Source organism: Canis aureus, chromosome 15 (assembly GCF_053574225.1).
Source record: "Canis aureus isolate CA01 chromosome 15, VMU_Caureus_v.1.0, whole genome shotgun sequence".
NCBI lineage: Eukaryota > Metazoa > Chordata > Mammalia > Carnivora > Canidae > Canis > Canis aureus.
This window is the reverse complement of record NC_135625.1, coordinates 53,891,576-53,912,632: the sequence shown is the minus strand read 5'-3', so window position 1 is coordinate 53,912,632 and position 21,057 is coordinate 53,891,576. Positions and strand designations below refer to the sequence as shown.

The 21,057-nt window shown below is 64.6% G+C and overlaps 1 protein-coding gene across 9 annotated transcripts; it reads right to left on the bottom strand.

Moving 5' to 3' along the window:
• Positions 1–5,713: 5,713 nt before the first annotated feature.
• On the bottom strand, positions 5,714–20,107 carry ZMIZ2 (zinc finger MIZ-type containing 2). Of its 9 annotated transcripts, none has more exons than XM_077849939.1 (19): positions 20,053–20,107; positions 14,285–14,419; positions 14,037–14,151; positions 13,530–13,732; positions 13,110–13,293; positions 12,670–12,933; positions 12,326–12,502; positions 11,722–11,799; positions 11,438–11,606; positions 10,713–10,887; positions 10,417–10,627; positions 9,947–10,052; positions 9,654–9,811; positions 9,053–9,120; positions 8,684–8,752; positions 8,216–8,460; positions 7,613–7,782; positions 7,289–7,528; positions 5,714–6,622 (listed from the first exon to the last, which is right to left on the bottom strand). In XM_077849939.1, the coding sequence occupies exons 2-19, from the start codon at positions 14,332–14,334 to the stop codon at positions 6,515–6,517; spliced, it is 2,790 nt and encodes a 929-aa protein (XP_077706065.1). In that variant the 5' UTR covers positions 14,335–14,419; positions 20,053–20,107; the 3' UTR covers positions 5,714–6,514. The 9 variants fall into 9 exon arrangements, with proteins under 9 accessions (XP_077706065.1, XP_077706062.1, XP_077706066.1 ...); XM_077849936.1 differs by lacking the exon at positions 20,053–20,107 and adding an exon at positions 19,670–19,822; XM_077849940.1 differs by lacking the exon at positions 20,053–20,107 and adding an exon at positions 19,670–19,822 and having other exon boundaries at positions 10,713–10,857.
• Positions 20,108–21,057: the final 950 nt, after the last annotated feature.

Here is a 21,057-nt window from a genome sequence, read left to right as displayed (position 1 = left end):
CCCCACTCAGTGCAGCTGGAGGGGCAGCCAGGACGGGGGCCAGGGTCCCCGTGCATCCTCCGTCCTGGCCTGTCCCCCGAGCCCTGCTGCCTGAGCCGTGTGTCCTGCTCTCCATGGCTCCATGTCCCCGGCCCTGATTGTGGCTGGTGTGGCGGGGGGCGGGGGGTGGTCCATGCCCCGAGCCCCCTTGCTTCTCCAGAGACCGCAGCCCCAGGCTATCGGTGCGGAAGGGACGGGGTGAGGGACACGTTCACTGCCTGCTCTTCTGCAGCAAATAGAACTGCAAGTGCACGGCTTGTGTTTTAAAGACACGTGTCCCTGGCAGCCGGACACCGGGCTTGCCATCAACAGCATCCTCGCTGACTTGGCCACGGAGGACTTTGTTGGAAGTCTGTCTGGTGACACACATGCAGTGGGGTTGGGAGTCACAGGCTCAGAGAACGGGCAGGACCTGGGGAGCCCGCGGGCTGAGCGGAAGGGTGCCCCCGCGTGCCCCCGCCCCGTGCCCCCGCACCCCTCCGCTGCTCTGCACCTGTCTCGGCCTCTGCTGGCGGGTGCACTGTCGTGGGAAGTTCGGCCCTGGTCCTGGCCCGCTGGGGACCCCCGAGGAGGCTGGGGGCAACTCAGGGTGGGGGCCAGAGTTAGTGAGTGTCCTTCTGGACTTCTGTGTGCTGCCAGGGCTCCTTCCTGCTTCCCACCTGTGTAGGCCGTTCTGTTTGCTTAGAGTCCGTGACAATCGGTAAGGATGGGATTTGGTAATTACAAATAATATGTAAGGCTCACTTAAAAAAAATTTTTTTTACAGATTTATTTATTCATGAGAGACACAGAGAGAGGCAGAGACACAGAGGGAGAAGCAGGCTCCCTGCAGGGAGCCCGATGCGGGACTCGATCCCCGGACCCCAGGGTCGCTCCCTGAGCCGAAGGTGGCACTAGACCGCTGAGCTACCCGGTTGCCCTAAGGCCCACTTTTTAACAGATTTCTTTCTTTATTTTTTTTTTAAAGATTTTATTTATTTATTCATGAGAGACACAGAGAGAAAGGCAGAGACATAGGCAGAGGGAGAAGCAGGCTCCCCATGGGGAGACCGATGCGGGACTCAATCCCAGGGCCCTGGGATCATGACCTGAGCTGAAGGCAAATGCTTAACCACTGAGCCACCCAGGCGTCCCTTAACAGATTTCTTTAAATAGTTTTTAGAGCACTTCTAGGGGCACGACACGGTAGAGCGGGGGCTGCGTAGGGAGGCCTACCCCCAGGCCCCCACCCCCACCATCCACGTCCCCCCAGAATGGGGCACGTCATCGTCACCCAAAGCCTGTGGTTTACACTTGGGCTCCGTGTGTCTGGTGTGGACGGACGTGTGACACGTGTCCACGTAGTCGCGTCACACAGAGCCTTCCACTGCCGCACATCCTGCCTGCCCGGCGCCCAACCCTGGACCCACCACTTCCAGAAGTCAGAGACCTGGGCTCCTTTCCCTTCGAGGGACGGTGTTGCTGCCCCACGTCCTTGCGGCACTCCTTCCCGTCAGCGCTGCCCTGCACTCGCCCAGTGGCCTCCGTGGCCCAGCCGTCCGCCTGCCGAGGATGCCCTGCTGCATTCACGTTGGGGCGACGATTCTGTCGCCACCTGGGTGCGGTTTCCATGTGGAGCTGGGTTGTCAGCTCCCCAGCTGTCCTGCAGAGCGATGGCCCCGTTTTGCCTTCCTGGCAGCAGTGTGAGCAGCTCCCGCTGCCCTGTTGTGTGCGTGTGCATGTGTGTGTGCGTGTGTGTACTTCTTGCCATGAGGGTGTGTTCACTGTGTAGAAGCAGCCTTTCCTGGTCGCGAGGAACTCTGGGGACTGTCACACTGGCGGTAGGCTTGCAGGCCCCACCGCGGGCTCTTCTTACTTCCGCGGGGGGTGGGGGGTAGGGACAGAGGACCCAGGGGCAGCGGGCCACTAGCCACAGCCACGGGTCACTGACAAGGGAAACTGGAAAAGCAGGTTGGCTGAGAGCAGGGGGGCAGGACCTCGGGCTCCCAGGCCCTGCGCAGCTTCAGTCTGGAAGAGTTTGGCTTGGAGACTTTGAGGGAAACCTGCACCCATCAGCGGTGCTCCCTGGGGTGGGGCCCTGCGGCTCTGCTCGCCCCCACCGGGAGCCCCCCACCGGGAGAGACCCCTGAGCAGGGCCTCGTTCCTGGGGCGGGGGTTCCTGGGGTGCCCGGGAGTCTCTGTTGCTGTCGGAGGGTCTCCAGGAGTGGCAGCCAGGCCTCCGGGGCTCACTCTGCCACCAACCCTCATTGGAGCAAGGGACACCTGCGGACTGCCCCACAGCGACAGGTCCCCAGCCAGGACAGCAGCAGGCTGGGGGGACGCCAGGTGCTCAGAGCCCACCGCACGCTCACCCCAGGCAGCCCGCTCCTTGGTGGCCCCCATTTGCCAGCTTTGGAACGAATGAGGACACGAAAGAGATCTGGTTGGTCCCGTGGTCTTGCAGGGAAAGCAGTCCATGCTCGTCTGGCCCAGAATGTTTAGCCCTGCTCCAGATGTCCTCTCTAGGGGACGGGCAAGCTGGGTGCAGGAGAAAGGGCTGGTTGCCAGGACTGTGTGTCCAGGTGACCGTGGGGCTCTGCAAGGCAACTTGCCTGAATCGTGCAGAAAATCAGTGTAAGGAAGGCCAAGGACTCCTCCACACTGAGATGCAACCACCAGACTCAACGGTGACCCCTGATCAGGTCTCAGGATGAATAATGCTATGGCGGGCGTTGGGACGTCGGGAGGCAAGGGAGTGGGTGTGGAGCCCGGCTTGGCCATCACAGCAGCACCCCTGCTCACGGGTGGGAACAGCCTTGTTTCCAGGACGCGTGCTGACCGGTTTGGCTGCAGCTGACTTTCCCTAGTTGGCAGCAACTAAAACCCATGTGCGCATAAAACATGCAGCTACGTGGGAAGTTGGGGGGAGGCAGGTAGGCTCGCAAAACATCCATGACAGCTAACCCGAGGGTTGTGCAGGGCGCTCCCTATGCTGTTTGCAAAGTTAAAGTGCTTTTAAGTAAAACGTCAGAAGCGATCACTATCGAGTTGTCTGTGATTGAGTATCGGCTGTGACGACGGGGACCACAGAGGCCACAGTAGGCGGCGCCCTGACCCGCTCTGGAGGCGGAGGGCTCCCTGGGCAGCGGCAGGTCGGCCATGGCTTGCACTGGGTCGGATGCAGAGGGGCCTTAAGTCTCCAGTGGTGGCCAGCGTGGCAGATGCAGGGCCAGGAGGCAGGCCGTGGGCTGGTGGGAAATGTGCCCTCCTTCCGTCCTTGGGGAGCACTCCCGACCCCACCCTGGATGTGGGCCCCCTAGTGCTTGGGGCCCTTCTGTGTGGATCTGGAGGCTCTGGCCTCCACTCTGTAGCAACAGCTACTCTGGACGGTGGGCTCTCCAAGGGGGCAGGTCATCCTGGGGCTGCGTCTGCCCGTGTCCGGCTGTCCCCAAGGCACCTGGCTGCCCTTTCAGGATGGCTTTGCTTCCCTCCTGAGCTGGCTCTGAGCGGGCTGTGGTCACTTGTAGCCTGAGCCGTGTGATCACACACGGAGAAAATTTGAGCAGAGGGAGCCTGGTCAGAGGGCGTCGGCCAACGCACCCCCAATCCTCCCTCACGGCAACCGGTATAGCCGACACCTCATGTTGGGGTGTAGGCCCGTGGTTGTACTCACAGGTTCAGGACCATACTGAGGAAGGCAGACGTGGCTACAGGGGATGGGGACAGCCACACAACCTCATCGATCCCCGCACACTTGGCACCTGGGCAATTCACGGATCATCAGCCTGAACAAGTGGACCAGGCAAGCGGCCAATGACTCTCAGGTACAAAGCCATCAACGTCCGGGGCCGATTATGCATTTCCTTAGTCCTGTGCGGAGCCTCCTCCCTCCGACGGTCGTCCGGCTGTCCCAACGGGCCCCAGCAAGCAGCAGCGTGGGAGGTGGTGAGGCGAGGGCACCGGCAGGCAGCGGCATGGGGACAGGGCCATTCCCGTGGTGTCCGGCAGCACGTAGCCCCGGGCGTGGGGACTGGGGCTCCTGCTGTGGCCGCTTCCCGGGAGCCCCGCACCTCGCCTGGGCGTCTGGCTGCCGGCGGTCGTGGCCTCAGACGCCCTTGCCGTGCTGTTGTTGCCGCAGCCCTGAGGCTTGGCCAGGGACGCGTGCAAACGGCCTGTTCCCCTCGGGACCCTCGCCGCCACTGGCACGGCTTCGTCTCCCGAAGTTACCAGTTGTTGCCCGCGTTGTGGTGAGAGCCTGCTGAGCAGCCCGCTCTGCTCCCCGGGGGCAGGAGGGTCTGGGCACCACCTTGAGTGCTTGGGTCCCCTGGGCTCTCGCAGCATCCGGGACACGAGCAGAACGTGTGTCCCGCGGGGGCTGGCGGTCGCACCCCACGGAGTCCAGTGTGCTGCTCTGGAAACTGCACGCGTGGCACGTATGGGAAGACGGAACGGATGAAGTGCAAGGCGGCAGCCCAAGAAGCCACGGCTTGGCCTGAGGACCAGCGAGGTGCTGGCACCTCCGCCCTGTAGCACCCGCCTGCCGCACCCCCGGGCCCCGGGCTGGCGCCACCACTCCGGGCCTCCCTCCTCAGCCTAGCACACGCGGGCGAATCCCGGAAGATACGTTTGCCGTGGAGCCTCACGGTGACGGCATCGTGCCCCATGAACTCCTGCCTGTCACCTGGCAGATCGAGGGGAGCCGGGCGCCGTCGAGGCTGTGGCCCCGCTTACCGCTCAGTCCGGCCAGGCCCACCCTGCCGCGCGGGGATGCGCAGCCTTTGGCTCATCTCCAGGTTTCTCTGTCCTGCCAGCAAAACCCAGAATGACGTCGGTGAGACCACACCTGGCGCGACCCCCAGGAAGGAAGGCCTGCCCCTCGTACCCCAGCTGCATGAGGGACAGCGCCCTGGACAGGCCCTGCTCACCCTGGGGCCTCCTCGTCCTCTGCGACCCAGGCCAGAAACACCGGCTGCGGAGATGCGGAGGCCCATGCCACGGTCCCAAGACGTCCGCAGAAAAGCGCCCGGGGCCTGCCGGCGCCCAATACTTCCCACCCGAGGTTCCAGCACCCCACAGGCATTCCCCATTCCCTGCCGCGGGGCCCGTAAGCCTCTCCCACTGGACAGGAAGGCTCTCGGGGCCAGGAAGAGGAGGCCACCAGGGCACAGCTGAGGAGGGCACAGGGTTGGGGCAGAGCTGGGGGAAGGGCCCGGCCTGCAGGACGGGGGCAGAGCCAGGGGGGCCTGCAGGACCAGGGCAGAGCTGGGGGGGCCTGCAGGACTGGGGCACAGCTGGGGGAGGGGCCAGCAGGACCAGGGAACAGCTTGGGAGTGGTCCACAGGACCCACACACAGCTTGGGAGGCACAAGACCGGGGCACAGCTGGGGCGGGGGGCCCTTGCAGAACTGGGAGCCCAGGGCCTCCCCCCACAGGCCTCCTGCAGCTGCTGTCTGGAGCTTGCCAGGCCTTAGGTCCTGCTCCTGCTCAAGGCCCCTGGCTCACTGCCCCAGGCACGCCCACGCAAGGTGACAGGGTGGCAGATGTGTCTCCTGGTCCTGGTGACACTTCACAAAATAGTTTTCTAGCCAGGGCCAACTTGGGAAATTCCAGGGATGAGGCGGGAACAGCTGGGTCCTGGCGGGGGAAAGCCCTGCCCACATGGGGCACAGGGCAAGGAGGGACGGACTCTCAGGCCCACTGTGAGGAAGTCCTTTAATAGAGACGGGCAGACAGGGTACACGACTCGGCCCTGGGCCAGTGGATGCAGTGGCCCCTCCCCCCACCTGGCTTGGCCCCAGGGTGGACACTGGAGAGGCAGTTTTAAAAACAGTGGGACTGATTCTTCACTTCACGGAGAAGGGGATCCCAGAGGAACAGCCCGCAGGAGCATCTGCACTCAGAGATGCGTCTGAGCGGTCACCCCTAACTGTCGCACCCAGGAGGGGGCAGCGGCCCACGGGGGCCCTGACAGCACGGGAGGGACTGGCCGTCTACAGCTCTTACTGTCCCTACTCTACGTCCACAGTTGTGCTTTAGAAGCCCCCACCCTGCAGCCCTAGCCTGAAAGCCCGAAGCTCCTGGGGGGAGAGGGACCCCCGCCCTCTGTGAGCTCAGGCCTGGGGACAGAGCAGCCTTGCTCCTCGCCATGAGCCAAGGGGTCGCTGGAACAGAAGGGTGGACGCCGGACAAAATGCAGGCTGGCGGGAGCAGGCGGGGTTGGAAGGACAGGGGGCGAGGCTTGAGGTCTGGGTAGCAGGTGCTCATGGGTGGGGCAAAGCTGGGCTGGGGGCGGTGGATGGAGGGGAGCTGAGCATCTCCTGACACCATTCCGCAGCGGAGGGGGTGGGGGGCGAGGTGCCCACCCGGCGCGGCTGCCTCCAGTGTCAGGGGCTGGGGGGCTGGGGCAGGCCCTGGCTCCAGGTACACAGGTGGGGAGGGGCAGGGCATGGTGACGTCTGCGGGCGAGTCCCCGCCGGCTGGGGGGGGGTCTACAGGATCAGTTGTTCTCGAAGAGAGAGAGCAGGTCATCATTGTTGTTTGTGGGGAGGTCAGGTGGGCCCAGGTAGGACAGCAGTTCCTCGGGGTTGGTCAGTTCTGGGAGCAGCTGGGGACAAAGCAAAGCCATCAGCGGCTCTGGCCTCGGACCCGGCACAGCCCTGCACGGGCCCCTGACCCTCAGCCTGCACAGGGGCCTCTCCCTGCCGAAGGCTGCTCTTTGCCCGGGAATCACTCCACGCAAGTTGTCCGAGGACAGCCCGGGACACGCAGTGCCTGGCCCAGGTGGCCGCGCTGCTCCTGGCAGTTGGGGATGGTGCGGGGACCCCGACGAGAGCACGCCAAATGCAGGAGGTGGAATCTCCAGCGTCCAGGATTTGCTGCTTTGAGCTGCTCTAACTTTTCTCGCGATGAACTTCAATGAGTTTGGTTTATTCGGGTCGAGGACAGTTACCTGCGTTTTACACGCTGATTCTGGCTCACACGCCAAGGTGAGTCAGACGGGTCAACTCCCACCCCGAGCCGATGTGGTCAGCTGCAAGCCCAGTCTTCTCGGGCACTTGGCACAGGCCCCCAGAGCCAACCCCACGGCTACTGCAGGTGCCCGACACTCAGCGTCACGAGAGTGGACGCTATCTGACCAGCTCTCTGGGTCTGGAGGTCACTGGGGCGTCAGTGTCCTCCCTTCTATGAAGCACGTGGACCCTGGGGACGATGAACACGCTGTCCCCAGCCCCAGCTCCCATGTGCTCCCCAGCATGGGGCCCGTACTCACGTCCAGGGCCGGTTCCGGGGCCTCCCCCGCCCCAGACATGGGGGGCCCCATCACGCCTGCGGCAGCACTGAAGCCCAGCTCGCCGAGGGGGCCTGAGCTCACTGGGCCCAGGGGCTGCCGGGATGCTGGGGGAGGGTTTGCATGGTGCAGCTGGGCCCCGGGGGGCCCCCCAAGGCTGGGGGCGTGCAGGCCCTGCGCCCCGGGGTTGTGGGCTGGGTCCAGGTGACCCGCTGGTGCCATCTGAGGAAGCAGAGAAGAACCAGGTCAAATAGCCCAGGGCCCCCCTCCCCAGGAGCCGGCCCTCCACCCTCCACCAGCACTGACCTGGCCTGGGAGGCAGGGGGTAGACTTCTCTGGGGTCAGGAGGCTGCTGGGAAGGTCAGATTGGTAGGAGCTGGGGGGCGGCCCCGCAGTGAACTCCGGAAGGGCTGGGGTGCTGGGCGTGGCGGGCGGGAAGGAATCGGGGAAAGTCCCGGGTCCCAGGAAGCTGGAAGCTAAGAGCAGAGCCAGTCCTGAGTAAGGCCTGGGGGCTTGCGCCAGAGGAGCAGCGGGTGGGGTGGGGAGGCAGGCTGGCCGTGACCTGGGCGGGGCTCCCAGCACTCTCCCCCAGGTAACACGGGACTTCTCATCACAGCCAAAGGATCCCGCCACAAGAGGACAGGGATGGACCCGCCTTACCTAGACACACTCACAGGTGGGGTCAGAGAGGGTCAGGCCCCAGAAGCATGACAGCAGATGGCCCCTGTTCCCCAGCGCCGGGGTGGCTGGGCCCAGCTACCACGGGAGGCCCTGCTGCACTGCCCAACCCCTCCGGGGTGTCCCCAGACAGCCCCCCAGGCGCGGGGATGGCTTCACAGGGAGTGGATAGACGGGCCCGGAGAGAACAGATCATTTGTGGCCATCTGCGGGGGGGCCTGCCATACTCACCCTGGCTGGGGTAGTCACCAGGAGCTGGGGCTGAGGGGGGCTGCAGGGGGGCGAAGGGGGCGGCCCCGGGGCCCAGGGCTGCAATCATCTCCATCACACTGGGCATGAGCACGTGCGCAGGGCTCACAGTGCGGCAGCGCTTCAGCACGGGCCCGTCCGGCTCCTCCTTGACGTGCACGTCTGGCTTCACCGGCACCGGCTTCCAACTGCACGTGGGGTCGATGGTGATCTCCTCGTAATCGGAGCTGTGGGCGTACACGCGGCCTGGTCACCACCTGTCCAGCTGCCTCTCTCTTCTGGGCAGACCTTCCACTCAAATGCTGGTGGCCGCCCAGCACATTCTACGGGCCCCGGGGCGGGGGGAATGTGGGTTCTGCCTGGGTAGGGAAGCCGTGGAGGGTGCCTCCCAGCTGTCCCCCAGGCTGCCCGCTGCAGACCAGATATCGGGGGCGGCAGAAAGAAACTTACTTCTGAATGTAAATGAGAATGCCCAGCATGTACTGGTCTACCTCCAGGCCTTCCAGCAACGCTGTCTTACTGTGGGAAACCAGAGGCACATGGCTCAGGGGCCTGGCCCAAGCTCATTCTGGCCGCAGGCCCATCACTGTGCCGGAGGCCACCCCCTGGGAGATGACCCCTCAAGAGGAGACCCCATGGAGGTGACCGTGTGTGAAGTCTATGCCCTGGGCTGCACCATCCTGGTCTGTGCGGTGACCCCCTGAGCTGACCAAGGTTTTCCATGGTGCCATGGAGGGGGGAAACGCTCCCACAGCCTCTGACACGTGCCACCCTGTCTGTACCTGAGGCTCCCATGAAGACTGCCTTGGAGGTACTCACTTGCACACAGGGCACCTCCAAGTCCCCCGCTCGCAGTTGAGCTGTAGGTAGGATTCCAGGTCGAAGCACTATGGAGAGCAGGACAGGTGGCTCCTCACGTGGGGGCCACATCCCGTGATCGAGCCCCACGATTCTGGGCTCATCTACTCGGGTGCCAAGAAGCCACGTGTGCCAGGCTTTCCCTGAGGCGCCCTTCTGCCAGATGGACACTGGGACAGCCTACACAGTCCTCAGTGGGATGCGGAGGCCATGCAGCCACAGAATTGGGTGTCTGTGCTGGCAAAGGACCACCCCCGGGGCACAGTGTCCAGGACACCCCGAGAGAGAGCTGGCCACTGAGCTGCCCTCCTGGGGGGGCGAGGGGGGGGCTGGATGGCGCCCGCTGTCCTGTGGCCTCAGGAGACGAGACCCCAAGAATTCAGGGAAATGGCAAACCGTGCTTGGAGACACAGATGCCCAGTCCCAGGGGAGGGTACGAAGGAGCCTGGCCACCTGCCTGCCGCTGCCTGTCCCTCCACCTGCTGTTGGAGGTGGCGGCAGCGACGGCACACAGGGAACACAGCCAGCGGAAGCTCTGGCTGAGCTGCACAGGGACACCCACCTGGATGTGACGGCAGTCGTGACCGCGGGCGGGGAGCTGGATCCTGCGGAAGGTGATGGGGCACTTGAGGGACACCTTGATGGCGGTCTGCTCTACCCCGTCCTCGCCGTTTGGCCCAGGGGTGCCTGGGATGGTGCCGCTGCTGAAGTTGCGCTTTACTGGTGTCGCCGGGGAGAGCACTCGAGTGAGGGGCTGCGTGGGGCTGACCGCCCCCCATCCCCCCAGGGCCCCGGCGTGGAGGCGACAGCCTCATCGGATGGGGGCATGTGCGGGTGGTGGCCGGGGCCACTCACTCTTGGTGATACAGTGCTCGGCAGGCAGGAGGCGCTTCTTGAGGAGACCCTGTAGCACCGAGCGAACGGAGGGCCGGTGGACCAGCTGCAGCACGAAGAGATGGGACTGCGGGAGAGGGGCTGCTCAGGGGGGGCGGGGGGACTCCTGGCCTGGGAGCCCCCCAGGTGCTGACCAGCACAGCCCGCAGCACCCCCACAATCCCACAGAGCCAGAGGCCCTGGTGGCTGCTCTCGGCCCTGCTCACCCCCAAGCCGGGATTCGGGGGCTGCAGCACATGGGACTCCACAACCTCCTGCCGGGGCGACAGCTCAGCTGGCTTCCCCGTGGGGCCGGCACAGGTGCCCAGTCTAGGTAAGCGGGCCTAATGAGAGCAGGGAGGCCGCTCCTCACAGGCCCCTTTCTGAGAGGCCAGAACAGGCTGGATGGGGGAAGCACCGGGTGGGGTCGCCGGACCCAGGAGGGTACTCACGCAGCAGCAGGCTGTGACTGTGATCTGGATGGTGTTGCGGCCTGGCTGGCACACGTGTTTCAGGTACAGGGGCTTATGGGACGTCTTGTTGTCGCCGCGCTCAATGGTCAGTGGGGTGGCGTTGACGCTGACCTGCACGGAGGCCGGCCAGTTGGTGTTCATCTGCCGGTCCTCGTGGTGGTAGCACTTGAACTGCAGCTCCAGGTCGGGCCTGTATGGGGTGGGGGCGTGCTGCGAATGGAGCAGGGGGATGGGGTGGCCAAGGGTGGCCATGCACGGGGTGGGGGGGCGCCCACCTCAGCATCAGGGTCTTGTAGACGGAGTCGCGGAGCTGGAAGGCGTGGTTGCTCACAGCCAGGTTGTGCTGCAGGCGGAAGGGCTCCAGGACCACCCCGTCCCGCACGGGGAAGGTCAGCCGCAGCTCGTCGCAGGGGCCGCTGCCTGGGAGCAGGCCGTGCAGGTGTGAGCAGGCTGTGCGGGTGTGAGCAGGCTGCCGGGGCTGTGGCCAGGAGCACGGCCTGTCATTCCCCTCCCCCGCCCCACCTCGGGGCGTCTCCCCGGGACCTGGGCCTGGCCAGAAGCAGGAGCTTGGTGTCCCACCTTAGTCACCCAGCCCAGTGTCCCCTAAGTTATAACTGGAGCACATGTTCCCAACCCAGAAAGAGGCTGTCACTGGCACTTTCTCAGGGGTGGGAGGCTGAGGAGCTGGGACCGGATCAAACGGACCACCTGGCGTCTTGCTAGTGCTTGAGCCAGGGTTCCAGTTGCCCTGCTTCCGTCATGGTGGCCTTCCCTAGTTCTCCCTCAGGGCAGGAAGTTCCCAACGAGGAGTGGACTTCAGGGGACTCATAAATCCCTTAATAATATACAAAATTTTGTGTGCACGGGTGTGTTTCTAGAGAGAAGATCCACACCTTGAAAGACACGCAAAGAGATCTACGAGTAGAAGACAAAGGTATGGGCCCCCCGTCCCCCACATTCCCTGCAGGCCACTGGGGTCCTGAGAGCAGATGACACTCACCGGGGGGTGACGGGTGTAAGGAGCTCACGCTGGGCTTGAGGTCGGACAGGAAGGGAGACTTGACCTCCTGGCTAGTGGACATGTAGGGGACGCTGCTGCCGGGGGTCATGGGCGGCGTGGGGCTCCCCGGTAGTGGGGAGCTGGGGTAGCCAGGGATGGAACGGGTGGGCTGTGGGGTCGAGCAGACAGTCAAAGGGTATCTGGCTAGCCCTCCGTACTTCCTCCTCCTTGGGTGCCCTCTGTGCACGTACCCACCCGTGAGCCGCCCGCCAGTCTGCCCGTACCCCACTCAGGCCATGCTGGCTGTAGCCGACGCTCCCCCCGTTGAAGCTGGTGCCCTGCCCGTTGAACTGCTCTGTGGGCTGCAGGAGAGAAAACTGCGTGCGCCCGGGGCCCCCGCCTGCCCCTGCCAGGCCCCTGAACTGGACCCGAGGAGGGGGCTGGGGGCGGGGTGCCCACCGCACACACCGGCACTGGCCTTTGGTTTCTTTGTATGCTTTCTACGATTTGCAAACGTGTTGCTTTCATAATTTACAAAGTTACCACTCTGGAAGCAGAGAGGACCCCGCCTGTCAGAAGGGGGGAAGGCAGGGCCACCAGAAGCTAAAAACCCAGCTCTTCCTCCCCGCCGTGCCCCCCTGGGCCCGTCCCCAGCAAGTAGAGGGAACGGGGGCACTCTTCCCCACAGGACATTCAGTGGCTGCAGTGCCTGCCCCCTAGGTCCCTACACCAAATCTCACAGTGGGTCCTTTCAGAACCACATCCCTGCCCCGGTCAGGACCTCTGTGGAGCTCCGGGCTGCTTGGTCACCCCCCTGTGCACATGGGCCCGCACCCTGGTCAGCCGAGTCGAGGCCCGTCTGTGTCGCGCGGGGGGAACCCACCCTACCTTGTAGTGCAGTCCTGCAGGGCCGGGGGCGGGCAGGGACTGGGCCAGGCCCTGCTGCAGGGGCAGCCGGTGGCCGGCGTAGGAGGAGGGAGCAGAAGACTGTCCGGCGCCAGGCGTGTACTGGGTGGCACTAGGCCCGTACTGGCCTCCTGGCAGGTACTGCTGCCCTGGATAAACCTGAGGAAGAGAAGAGGCCAGGTGCCAAGGGAACAGGTGTCGGGGAAGCCAGCTCCCAGGGGGATGCGGTGCCCACCCCGTTGGGCGCGGCCAGTTCTCTCACACGGATGCCCGAGCTCACCACGGCTCTGGATGCAGCTGGGGATAAGGGAGGCCCCGACACTCACCTCGCTGGAATAGGCTCTCTTGACCCCCTGTCGGGGCAGTGGCTGGGCCTGTGGGGGCCCAGCGTACCCATGCTGGGGCAGGCGCTGCCCTGCATACAGGGGGGCCATGCCTGCCGCCCGGGGGGGGTTCATGCCCATGGGGCTCAGGCCAGAGGGGCCCAGCAGCCCTCCCATGCTGGTGGGGTTCATGCCGCTTGGGACGCTGGGCCCCCGGGGACCTCCGTGCTGCAGGAACTGGCTGTTGAAAGCCTGCCCGGCCCCCATCTGGGGAAATAAGAGAGGAGCCTTTCAGGCCAACCCCCCACCCCGGGGGTACCACCCAGAGGCCCCCCTTCAGCATCTTGCCCCCCCAACCCAGTCCCCGACCCCGGCTGCCCAACTGGTCCCTGCCTTCCAGACCAGCACACGTGGGTGCCATGGGAGGAGCGGCCGGGCCTCACCGCTCCGTACTGGCTCAGCTCCTGGCTCTGCTTCTCCTGGAGGGCGGCCACGGTGGCCGTGGCGGTGGCCGTGGCGGTGGCTGCAGCAGCAGCCACTGCGGCCGCCGCCGCCGCCTGAGTGAAATCGGTGGAGGGTCGTGTGGCATGTGAGGGTAGACCCAGGCCCCCAGGGCCGCCCGCATACCTGCGAGAGACACACACCGCTGGACTCAGAAGTTCCTGTCTGCCCGTCACCCGGGGGGCCACTGGGCAACGACGGGGGCCCCCACTCTCATCTACATGCTCTCGTGGGAGCCCACAGGAAGAACAGAGACGTGGCTCTTAAGAGGCTCGTCCACACAGTCATTGGCGCCTGCCACGCCCAAAGCATTGCCCCTGGAGGGCTCCCAGCACACCTGCCGTGTGACGGGTCCCACTTACCCAGGAGTGAAGCCGGGGCCCCCAGGGTAGCCCCCACGGCCGTACACCCCTTGCTGCACGAAGCCCTTGTTGGCGGCACCCTCACCAAATGCCTGCTGTCCGAGGCACTGTGGGGAATTCAGGGCTGAGCCGCTGCCAGCCATGCCAGGCATCACAGAGCCACCCGGGGGGCTCCCTGCAGGGCCCATGGGGTTCCCCAAAACCTACAAGGAAGCAACAATTGCCATTGAAGACGATCCAAACAACTAACTTCACACAGACAGTCCAAAGGAGAGGCCTGGCAGGTAAGGGGGTGAGGAGGGCGGACAGAGGTGAGGGAAGGAGGGGAACAGAGCAGAGGGACGGTTCGTGTGGAAGCTGGAAGCGGGGGCGGGGGGGGGGCACACCATGTGAGGGAGGGGGGCACGTCGACAGGGACAGGGAGCACTCAGGAAGCCCAACTCCATTTCTCCCTGAGGTCCAGGGGGCCCTGGTGGCTCTCAGGGGCGGGCCCAGGTGTGGGCTCACCTGGCTCTGGGCCGCGTTCCCAACGCCCCACACGGTTGTGACCACAGACAGTGATCCCGCCGGCTGAGTGGCGCTCTGTTGCCAAGGCACCGCCTCATAAGCAAATGGACCATCACTGCCAGGAAAGAGGTGGGCAGGCAGGCCCAGGTCAGGATGCCACAGGGGTGGAGACCCCTGCTGGGGAGGTGGGGAGGCCCCTACCGCAGCCCTGCGGCCTGAGAAGTGAAGGCGGCAGGAGCCCCACTCACCCGTGTGGCGTGGGGGGCAGGGCAGGTTTCACGGGGTGCATGGGGTTCATTGGCTTCAGAGCAGCCTAAAGGCCAGGTCTGTGGGTGGCAGGAAGTGGCCCTCACTGCTGTTGACGTGGGACTCAGCTGCTCTGGCTGCTGGGACAGGAGAGAGGACATCAGTGGAGATGCAGCCAGGGGGGCTGTCAGCGGGTTACGGGGAGATCCGAGCACCAGGACCCCCTTGCTCTGGGCTGACTGATGGAGGGCAGGGTGACACCGGCGTCTGAGGGCCACCTTGATCTGCACTGCCCCCCCGGAAGCCAGCATTAACCCTTTAGGCCCTACTACTCAGGGCTCCTGGAACAGCTCTGGGAGAAGGCTTCTGATCCCAAATACTTTCCACGCTTCCCTCCTGCACAAAGGCCTGGATATCTATAAAATAAGGGAGCATCCAGGACCTGATTGCCATCATCCCCCAAGAAAGCCCCAGGGTGGAGGCCAAGCTGAGAGCCAGCATCAGAAAATATAGGAGGACCAGCTGGGGGGGCCGGGGCACTGTGTGCCTAGGCTCTGAGGCGTGCCCACTGTGCGCAGGGGCTCTGGTAAGCAGGGGTGAGCAAGGTCAGCCACCTTCCACCCTGGCTTGGAGCCAATCGGCCGCCCCTGGCTGGCAGTCCCCTGCGGGGGCCCACCTGGGACCAACATGGGCCCAGGGCCAGGCAGGCAGACCTGACCCCCACAGGCCACAGTGACACCCACACGAGTTCCCAGAAGGGGTGGGATGCATACACACGGTGACAGGCAAAGGGTTGGCAGGTGCCTGTGGACATGGCAAGGGGCCAATAGAACACAGCAGAGGCTGGCGAACGCTTGTGGGACCCAGGTGCCCAAGCAGGGGGGCTCCCGCCTACCCTATGAGGTGCACTCCCTCACATCTACCATCTCAGAAAAATGAGTGAGGGAGGGCCAGGCCACTCACATTCTCCAGCACCCCAAAAAGTCAGCCCAAACTTGCTGGCACTGCTGGGGCCACCCCCACACCTACCTCTGCCTGGCCTAACCACAGACACACACCGCCTATGTTCTCCGGGGGTCCCCTGGGGGTCCTGGGAGGGGAGGCTGTACTCTTGTACTCTGCCCTCTGGGTGTTGAGGTTCTGTCCTGAAGTACCACTGCCCTTGTGGGGCCGTGAGGCCTCGCGCACATGACCTGAGACAAGCTAACCTCTGGGGGGTCAGTCGCGCCATTTCAGCACTCACGAGGTGTCTGGCTGGTCCAGGAGTGAAGAAGTGGCCCCAGCAGCCACCCAACCACGAGACTCACATTCCTGTGTGCTGACCAGGGACCTCAAGATTATCACATCCTCTAGGAATATGGTGTGGGGGGCAGGTCTGTCACCGGGGACCCAGAGCCGGAAGGGGTACACTGGGGACTGTGATCCATAGCCTCCCATGGGTGGGCGGTTGGCTGTGTGTTTGGAGCATGTGAAGCTCACTGGCCTCTCCCAGCACAGAGCACTGAGGTATGTGGGTCCCGGGGATCCCAGAGCTGCAGCAGGGCCGCTGGAGCTAGGCACGAGGGGGATGGCAGAGGGGAGTCGGCTTGCTCCCCTTCCCCACACCATTGTCCTTCCTCCCCTAGACCAGCTCCCACTCAGGACACAGAGGCCAGCAAGAGCAAGGCTCAGGGGAGTCCAGAAGGCTCTGGGCCCCTGGAATCTGGGCAGAGGCAGGTTTGGGAGCCAGGACCAGCCGGCTAGGCAAGGGAAGGCTGGTGTCCCCACTCCCTACTGGCCACCTTCAGGATGGGTGGGGGGTCGGGGGATAGCGATGGACAGACCTGCCAACAGGTCAATGGGACAGACCAGAGAAGTGACTGATCTCTGATGACGAAGGTAGAAAAACCACACGCTGGAGAAAACCTGGCATTTCAACATGTGGTGCCAGGGCCGCTGGACTCCAGCATGCAAAAAAAAAAAAAAGAATCCTAATCTTCACATCTTGCACAGAAATTAACTAGAAACATGCCATAGGTTTAAATGTACGGCGTAAAACCATAGAGCCTTTGGAAACATTCACGAGAAAATCTCTGGGATCTTGCACTAAGGAAAGTCCTTAAACAGTGCCCCAAAAGCACAGTCCTCAAAGTGGAAAACTGAAAATTTACCTGTGGGAGGCCCTGCTGATGGGACGAAGGGACAAGCCATGTCCCCGGCAAAGGATTAGTATCTAAAATACATAAAGAATTCCCAAAACTCAAAAGACAAAAAAGCTCACCCAGGAAATGGGTGGAAGACAGAGGGACATTTCACTGGCGAGGTCGTGTGGACAGTGAGGCAGCCTGGGGGGTGGGGGGGCACCATCGAGGCATCGGGAAGGGTGGAGTAAGGCCTCTGAGCCCCCTGAGCCCCTCCCACCGCCCCTCCAGGCTCCGCAGCACAGCAAGGCCGCCACGGAGTGCAGTGAGGATAGACGGCTCCAGCCCTGGGGATACTGGGAATGGACTGCCGTGCAGCCGCTCTGGAAAGTCTGGGGCTTCTCGTAAAACTAAGCAGGCGGCTACTGCCCGGCCCCACAAACTCACTCCCGAACACTCATCTCCCAGAAATGTAAACACGCGTTCACCCAGGAATGTGTGTGTGTGTGCTGCCGGCAGCGTCAGTGGGGACGGCCTGCAGGTGAGGGGCGAGCCCTTCAGGGGCCACCCACAGCCTGGGAGCTTGCGGGGAGGCGGCAGGAAGCCCCAAGAGACCACGCTGCGTGGAGAAAGCCAGTCCCCAAAGGTTACACACGGTAGGATTCCCTTTATGTAACATTCCTGAAATGATGGAATCCCAGAACGAAAAGCAGAGCACAACTGCCAGGTGGGGAGGAGGGAACAGGTGTGAACAGAAGGTGGGGAGGGAGTATCTGCATCTTGACTGGAGCCACGCAGCATCCCGGTGTGACGTTATCCTATCGTATTATAAGATGTCACCACTAGAGTAACCAGGTAAAGGACACACAGTTATTTCTTTCAGCTGCACGTGAATCTTTAATTCCCTCAAAATAAAAGTTTAATGAGAAAACCGCCGCCGCTTGGCCTGTTCTCTCCACTGAAATGCCCAGGGCCACCCTTCCCTACAACAAAGCTGGTGGGGTTGGCCAGGCCCACTCTGTGGTTACAGAAGCAAAGGGTGGGTGGAAGACGAGCCCCTGGCCAGGTGGGGGAGCACCACTGAGGACTCCCGCGGCCCCAGCTCCAGCTCCGGCGCATCACACACAACTGGAGGACTGGAACTGAGGACCCGCATTGCTAACGAGCCTGGGTGAGGATGCTGCCGCTACAGGCACCCCAGGTGGAGAGTGGGGGAGGCAGAGGCTACTGGTCTGGGGCCCCAGGACGACTCCTACATCACATGGGTCGGGGGAATTCCACCCCAAAGGCTGCTCTGCTATGGACGAGACCACAGAGATTTCCAGTTCCCCCTGAGCTGACTGCATGCATGGGTGTCTGGGTGTGCAGGGCGTGTGTGTGTGTGTGTGTGTGTGTGTGTGACTTCCTGCCAAACTAAGTCTGGTCTCCTCCTTGGGGAGACCTGCACTCTCCAAGTTGGGTACCCCATGGCCCTCTGCTCCCGACAAAGGGAGAGCCCTGCTCTGAATGCAAGACCCTCCTCTCACTTCCTGGCCTGAGAGGTACAGCTGGAGAAGCCCTGGTGTGTGTGTGCGTGTGTGCCTGAGTGCACGTGCGCACAAGGAGGCCCGAGCAGGCCTGAGGCGGGGGCCCTTCTGCTGGTCCGAGGCTCTGCTGTCCACAGCTCCAGCGGGAAGCCAGGACCCCTCGGCAGAACCGCCCTGGCACGTGGTTAGCCTGGAGCTTTCTCTGGGTTGGGTCACATCTCCCAGAAAGACAGCTACAGAAACTCGCTACTCAGACCCCCTCCCAGGGCCTCGGAGCAGCTGCACCCAGTCTCCTGGGTGCCAACCACAGGCAGACGTTAATGTGGGTCAGCTCTCTTGCACCTCTCCTCCGTCCCTGCCGCCTGGTCAGCCAGGAGCAGCACACCCCATGACAGGCCACCTGACCTCGGAAAGGCACGCCTGCTCTGGGGTCCTGGGGCAGGCACTCCGGCAGCAGGGAGCCTGTGCTTCCAGGGCACGTGTCCAAGCAGAGGGTCACCCAAGTCTGATGGGCTTGGAGAAGGTGGAAATGGTGGCTCAGTGAGGCAGGACGACACAAGGGGGGGGACTCACATGCTTGGATGGCTGGAAGTCCTGCTGCTCTCCACGTGAGGCCACAACACCGACCAGCCTAAGTGCTGGAGCCCATCTAAAGCACCCAGGAACGAGCACTTACGAAGGGCCTGGGTGCACAATGGGTACGTGGCAGCCACCCTAGGAAAGCGGAGGACACACACCTGCCATTCTGTGCTCAAACCCTGAGTCCTGTAGTGGACGCAGTGCCAGTGGACACTTCGTGAGGAAGTCGGGCTGTCCCTGGAGTCCTCCCCAGGCGCACCCTGCCTGCCTGTCATTACCTTCCTCCTCCCTGACCTCTGTCCCCTGCCTGTAACCAGCCCCTGGGCATGACCAGTTCTCAGGCCCAGTACCTGCTGGGGGAGGCCAGGCCCCCCTCTCACGAAGCCTGGATGGAGGCCCGAGGGCTCTAGCTCCCCAGGAAGCGGTGGCTGAGTCTGCTCACCCTCCCTGCATCCACCACCGTCCCCCAGATCAAGTCACACGTTCCGTGTATGCCCCTGCGAAACCGACTTACAGACGCGGCTGTGGATGGTCTGCAACCATCAGGAACAGAGCTGGGCAGGGACGGGCGCATCCGGGCCGGAGAGGAGCAAGCAGGAGGGAAAGGAGAGCGGGGCAGGGAGAGAGGCAAACGGGGGTCCTGGGAGAGGGCACCCTCCCGCCCCGGCGCCGGCGCGGCTGGGACGAGGGGTGTCCCCTTAGAAACAACGGCGGGAGGCTGAAAGGTCAGCCTGCTCCGCCGGCCTCGGGCGGCCCCGCGGCCCCACGCCGCCCAGCTGGTGGGCGCGCACGGCCCAGAGCCAGCCCGGAGGCGAGCCCGAGCGCGGCGTGGCGGCGGCGCGGCCAGGCGGGGCGAGGGCCCCGGGCCATCCTCTCCGCTCGGGAGGTCGCCGGGGCCGCGCACACCCCTCGGGCGCCCGGCCGGCTTCCAGCCCACCCCAACAAAGGCTCAGGTGAGGGCCGCCCGCGCGCCGGCCGGAGGGCCCGAGAGCACGACGCGCACGCGGCAGGTGCGGCAGGTGGGCGGCGGGGCCGCCTCCACCCCGGCCCGAGCCCGGCAGAGGCGCCGCAGCGCGGGCCCCGAGCGCCGCACCTGCCCGCCGCGCGCACCTGCCGCACCTGCCGCCCCCGCCGCCCGCACCTGTCCACCCGGCCCGCTCACCTCCGCCCGGCCTAGCCCGGCCCCTCGCCGCCGAGGCCCCCGGCCCACGCCGCTCCATGCGCTCAGCCCGCCCTCCGCGCCGCCCGCCGCCGCGGGGCCGCCGCCGCCGCCACCCGCGCCATCGCGCCGCCGCCCGCTCCGAGGGCACAATGGAGCCGCCGCGCCGCTCATGCATATGCATGACGCCGCGCGCCGGCCCCGCCCCCAGGCCAGAGCAATGGATCCCAGAGCCGGCGCTCGCGCGGGGCGGCCGCGGGCCTGCAGGAGCCCGGGCTGCAGGCCGGGCCGGGGGCGGGCCGGGGGCGGGCCGGGGGCGGGCCGGGGGCGGGCCGGGCAGCGCCAGCGGCGGCGGACCACCACCGGCGCCCCCGCCCCCTCCACACCTGTCCGAAAGCCGTGTCTGCGGAGTCCCCCGCGCGCCCTGCTGCCCTGCCACCGGGGCGGGGCCTGATGGAGGGGCGGGGCCTGGCGGAGCGGCGGGGGCGGGCGGCGGCGACGGGGCCTGCCGATGGGCGGGGCCTGTCAGGGAAGGGTGTCGGAGCCCGGCTAGGGGGCGGGGCCTGGCGGAGGGGGCCCGGTCGAGGGCGGGGGCGGCTGGAGGGGCGGGGCCTGAGTGCGGCGGGGCGGGTCAGACGGAGGCCGGCCGGAGGACTGGGGGCGCGGGGGCGGGGGCGCCAATCTGAGAGAGGCCGGGCGGAGGGGAGGAGCCTGGCTGGGGGCGGGGCCGGCCGGAGGGGCGGGGCCTCCCGGGGAGAGATGGGGCTTTCGGGGGAGGGGAGGGGAGGGGCCTGGCAAAAGGCCGGCCTTCCGGGGGGTAGGGCCTGGCTGAGGGCGGGGCCTCCCGGGGCCGGGGCCGGGGCCGGGGTCCGGGGTCCGGGGTCCGGGGTCCGGGAGGGGAGCCGGGCTGGCCGCACGTGCTGCTGCGGTCTCTGGGTCGCTGCGCCCCTTTAGCGGACCAAGCGCCGTTTCTTATCCGCTGGCTCCTCCACGTGCTACTATTACCCTTTAAGTCCTTTTTTCTGCCCTGGCTTTAGGGAGACCATGTTCTTCCAGTCACCCCACAATTCATGTTTTTTACTGTGCCAACTACACGTAAGAAAATGTATTTCAGGGCAGCCCGGGTGGCTCAGCGGTTTAGCGCCGCCTTGAGCCCAGGGCGTGATCCTGGAGCCCCGGGATCTAGTCCCACGTCGGGCTCCCTGCATGGAGCCTGCTTCTCCCTCTGCCAGTGTCTCTCTCTGTCTCTCATGAATAAATAAATAAAATCTTAAAAAAAAAAAAAAAAAGAAAAGAAAGAACGAAAAGAAAGAAAAGAAAGAAAATATTTATGGTGCCAAGATCTTCCTCCAGGCTACAGTTCATTACGAGCATAGGATAGTATCTTAAGT

What these genes read in the sequence shown, in the direction of transcription:
- ZMIZ2 (XM_077849939.1), bottom strand. Translation starts at nt 14,334, where the DNA reads ATGAACCCCATGCACCCCGTGAAACCTGCCCTGCCCCCCACGCCACAC. An exon ending in AGCTGAGCCAGTACGGAGCG is followed by an intron (nt 12,934 to 13,109) that starts GTGAGGCCCGGC and finishes TTATTTCCCCAG; the next exon opens with ATGGGGGCCGGGCAGGCTTT. An exon ending in CTTACACCCGTCACCCCCCG is followed by an intron (nt 10,888 to 11,437) that starts GTGAGTGTCATC and finishes ACACCCGCACAG; the next exon opens with CCTGCTCACACCTGCACGGC.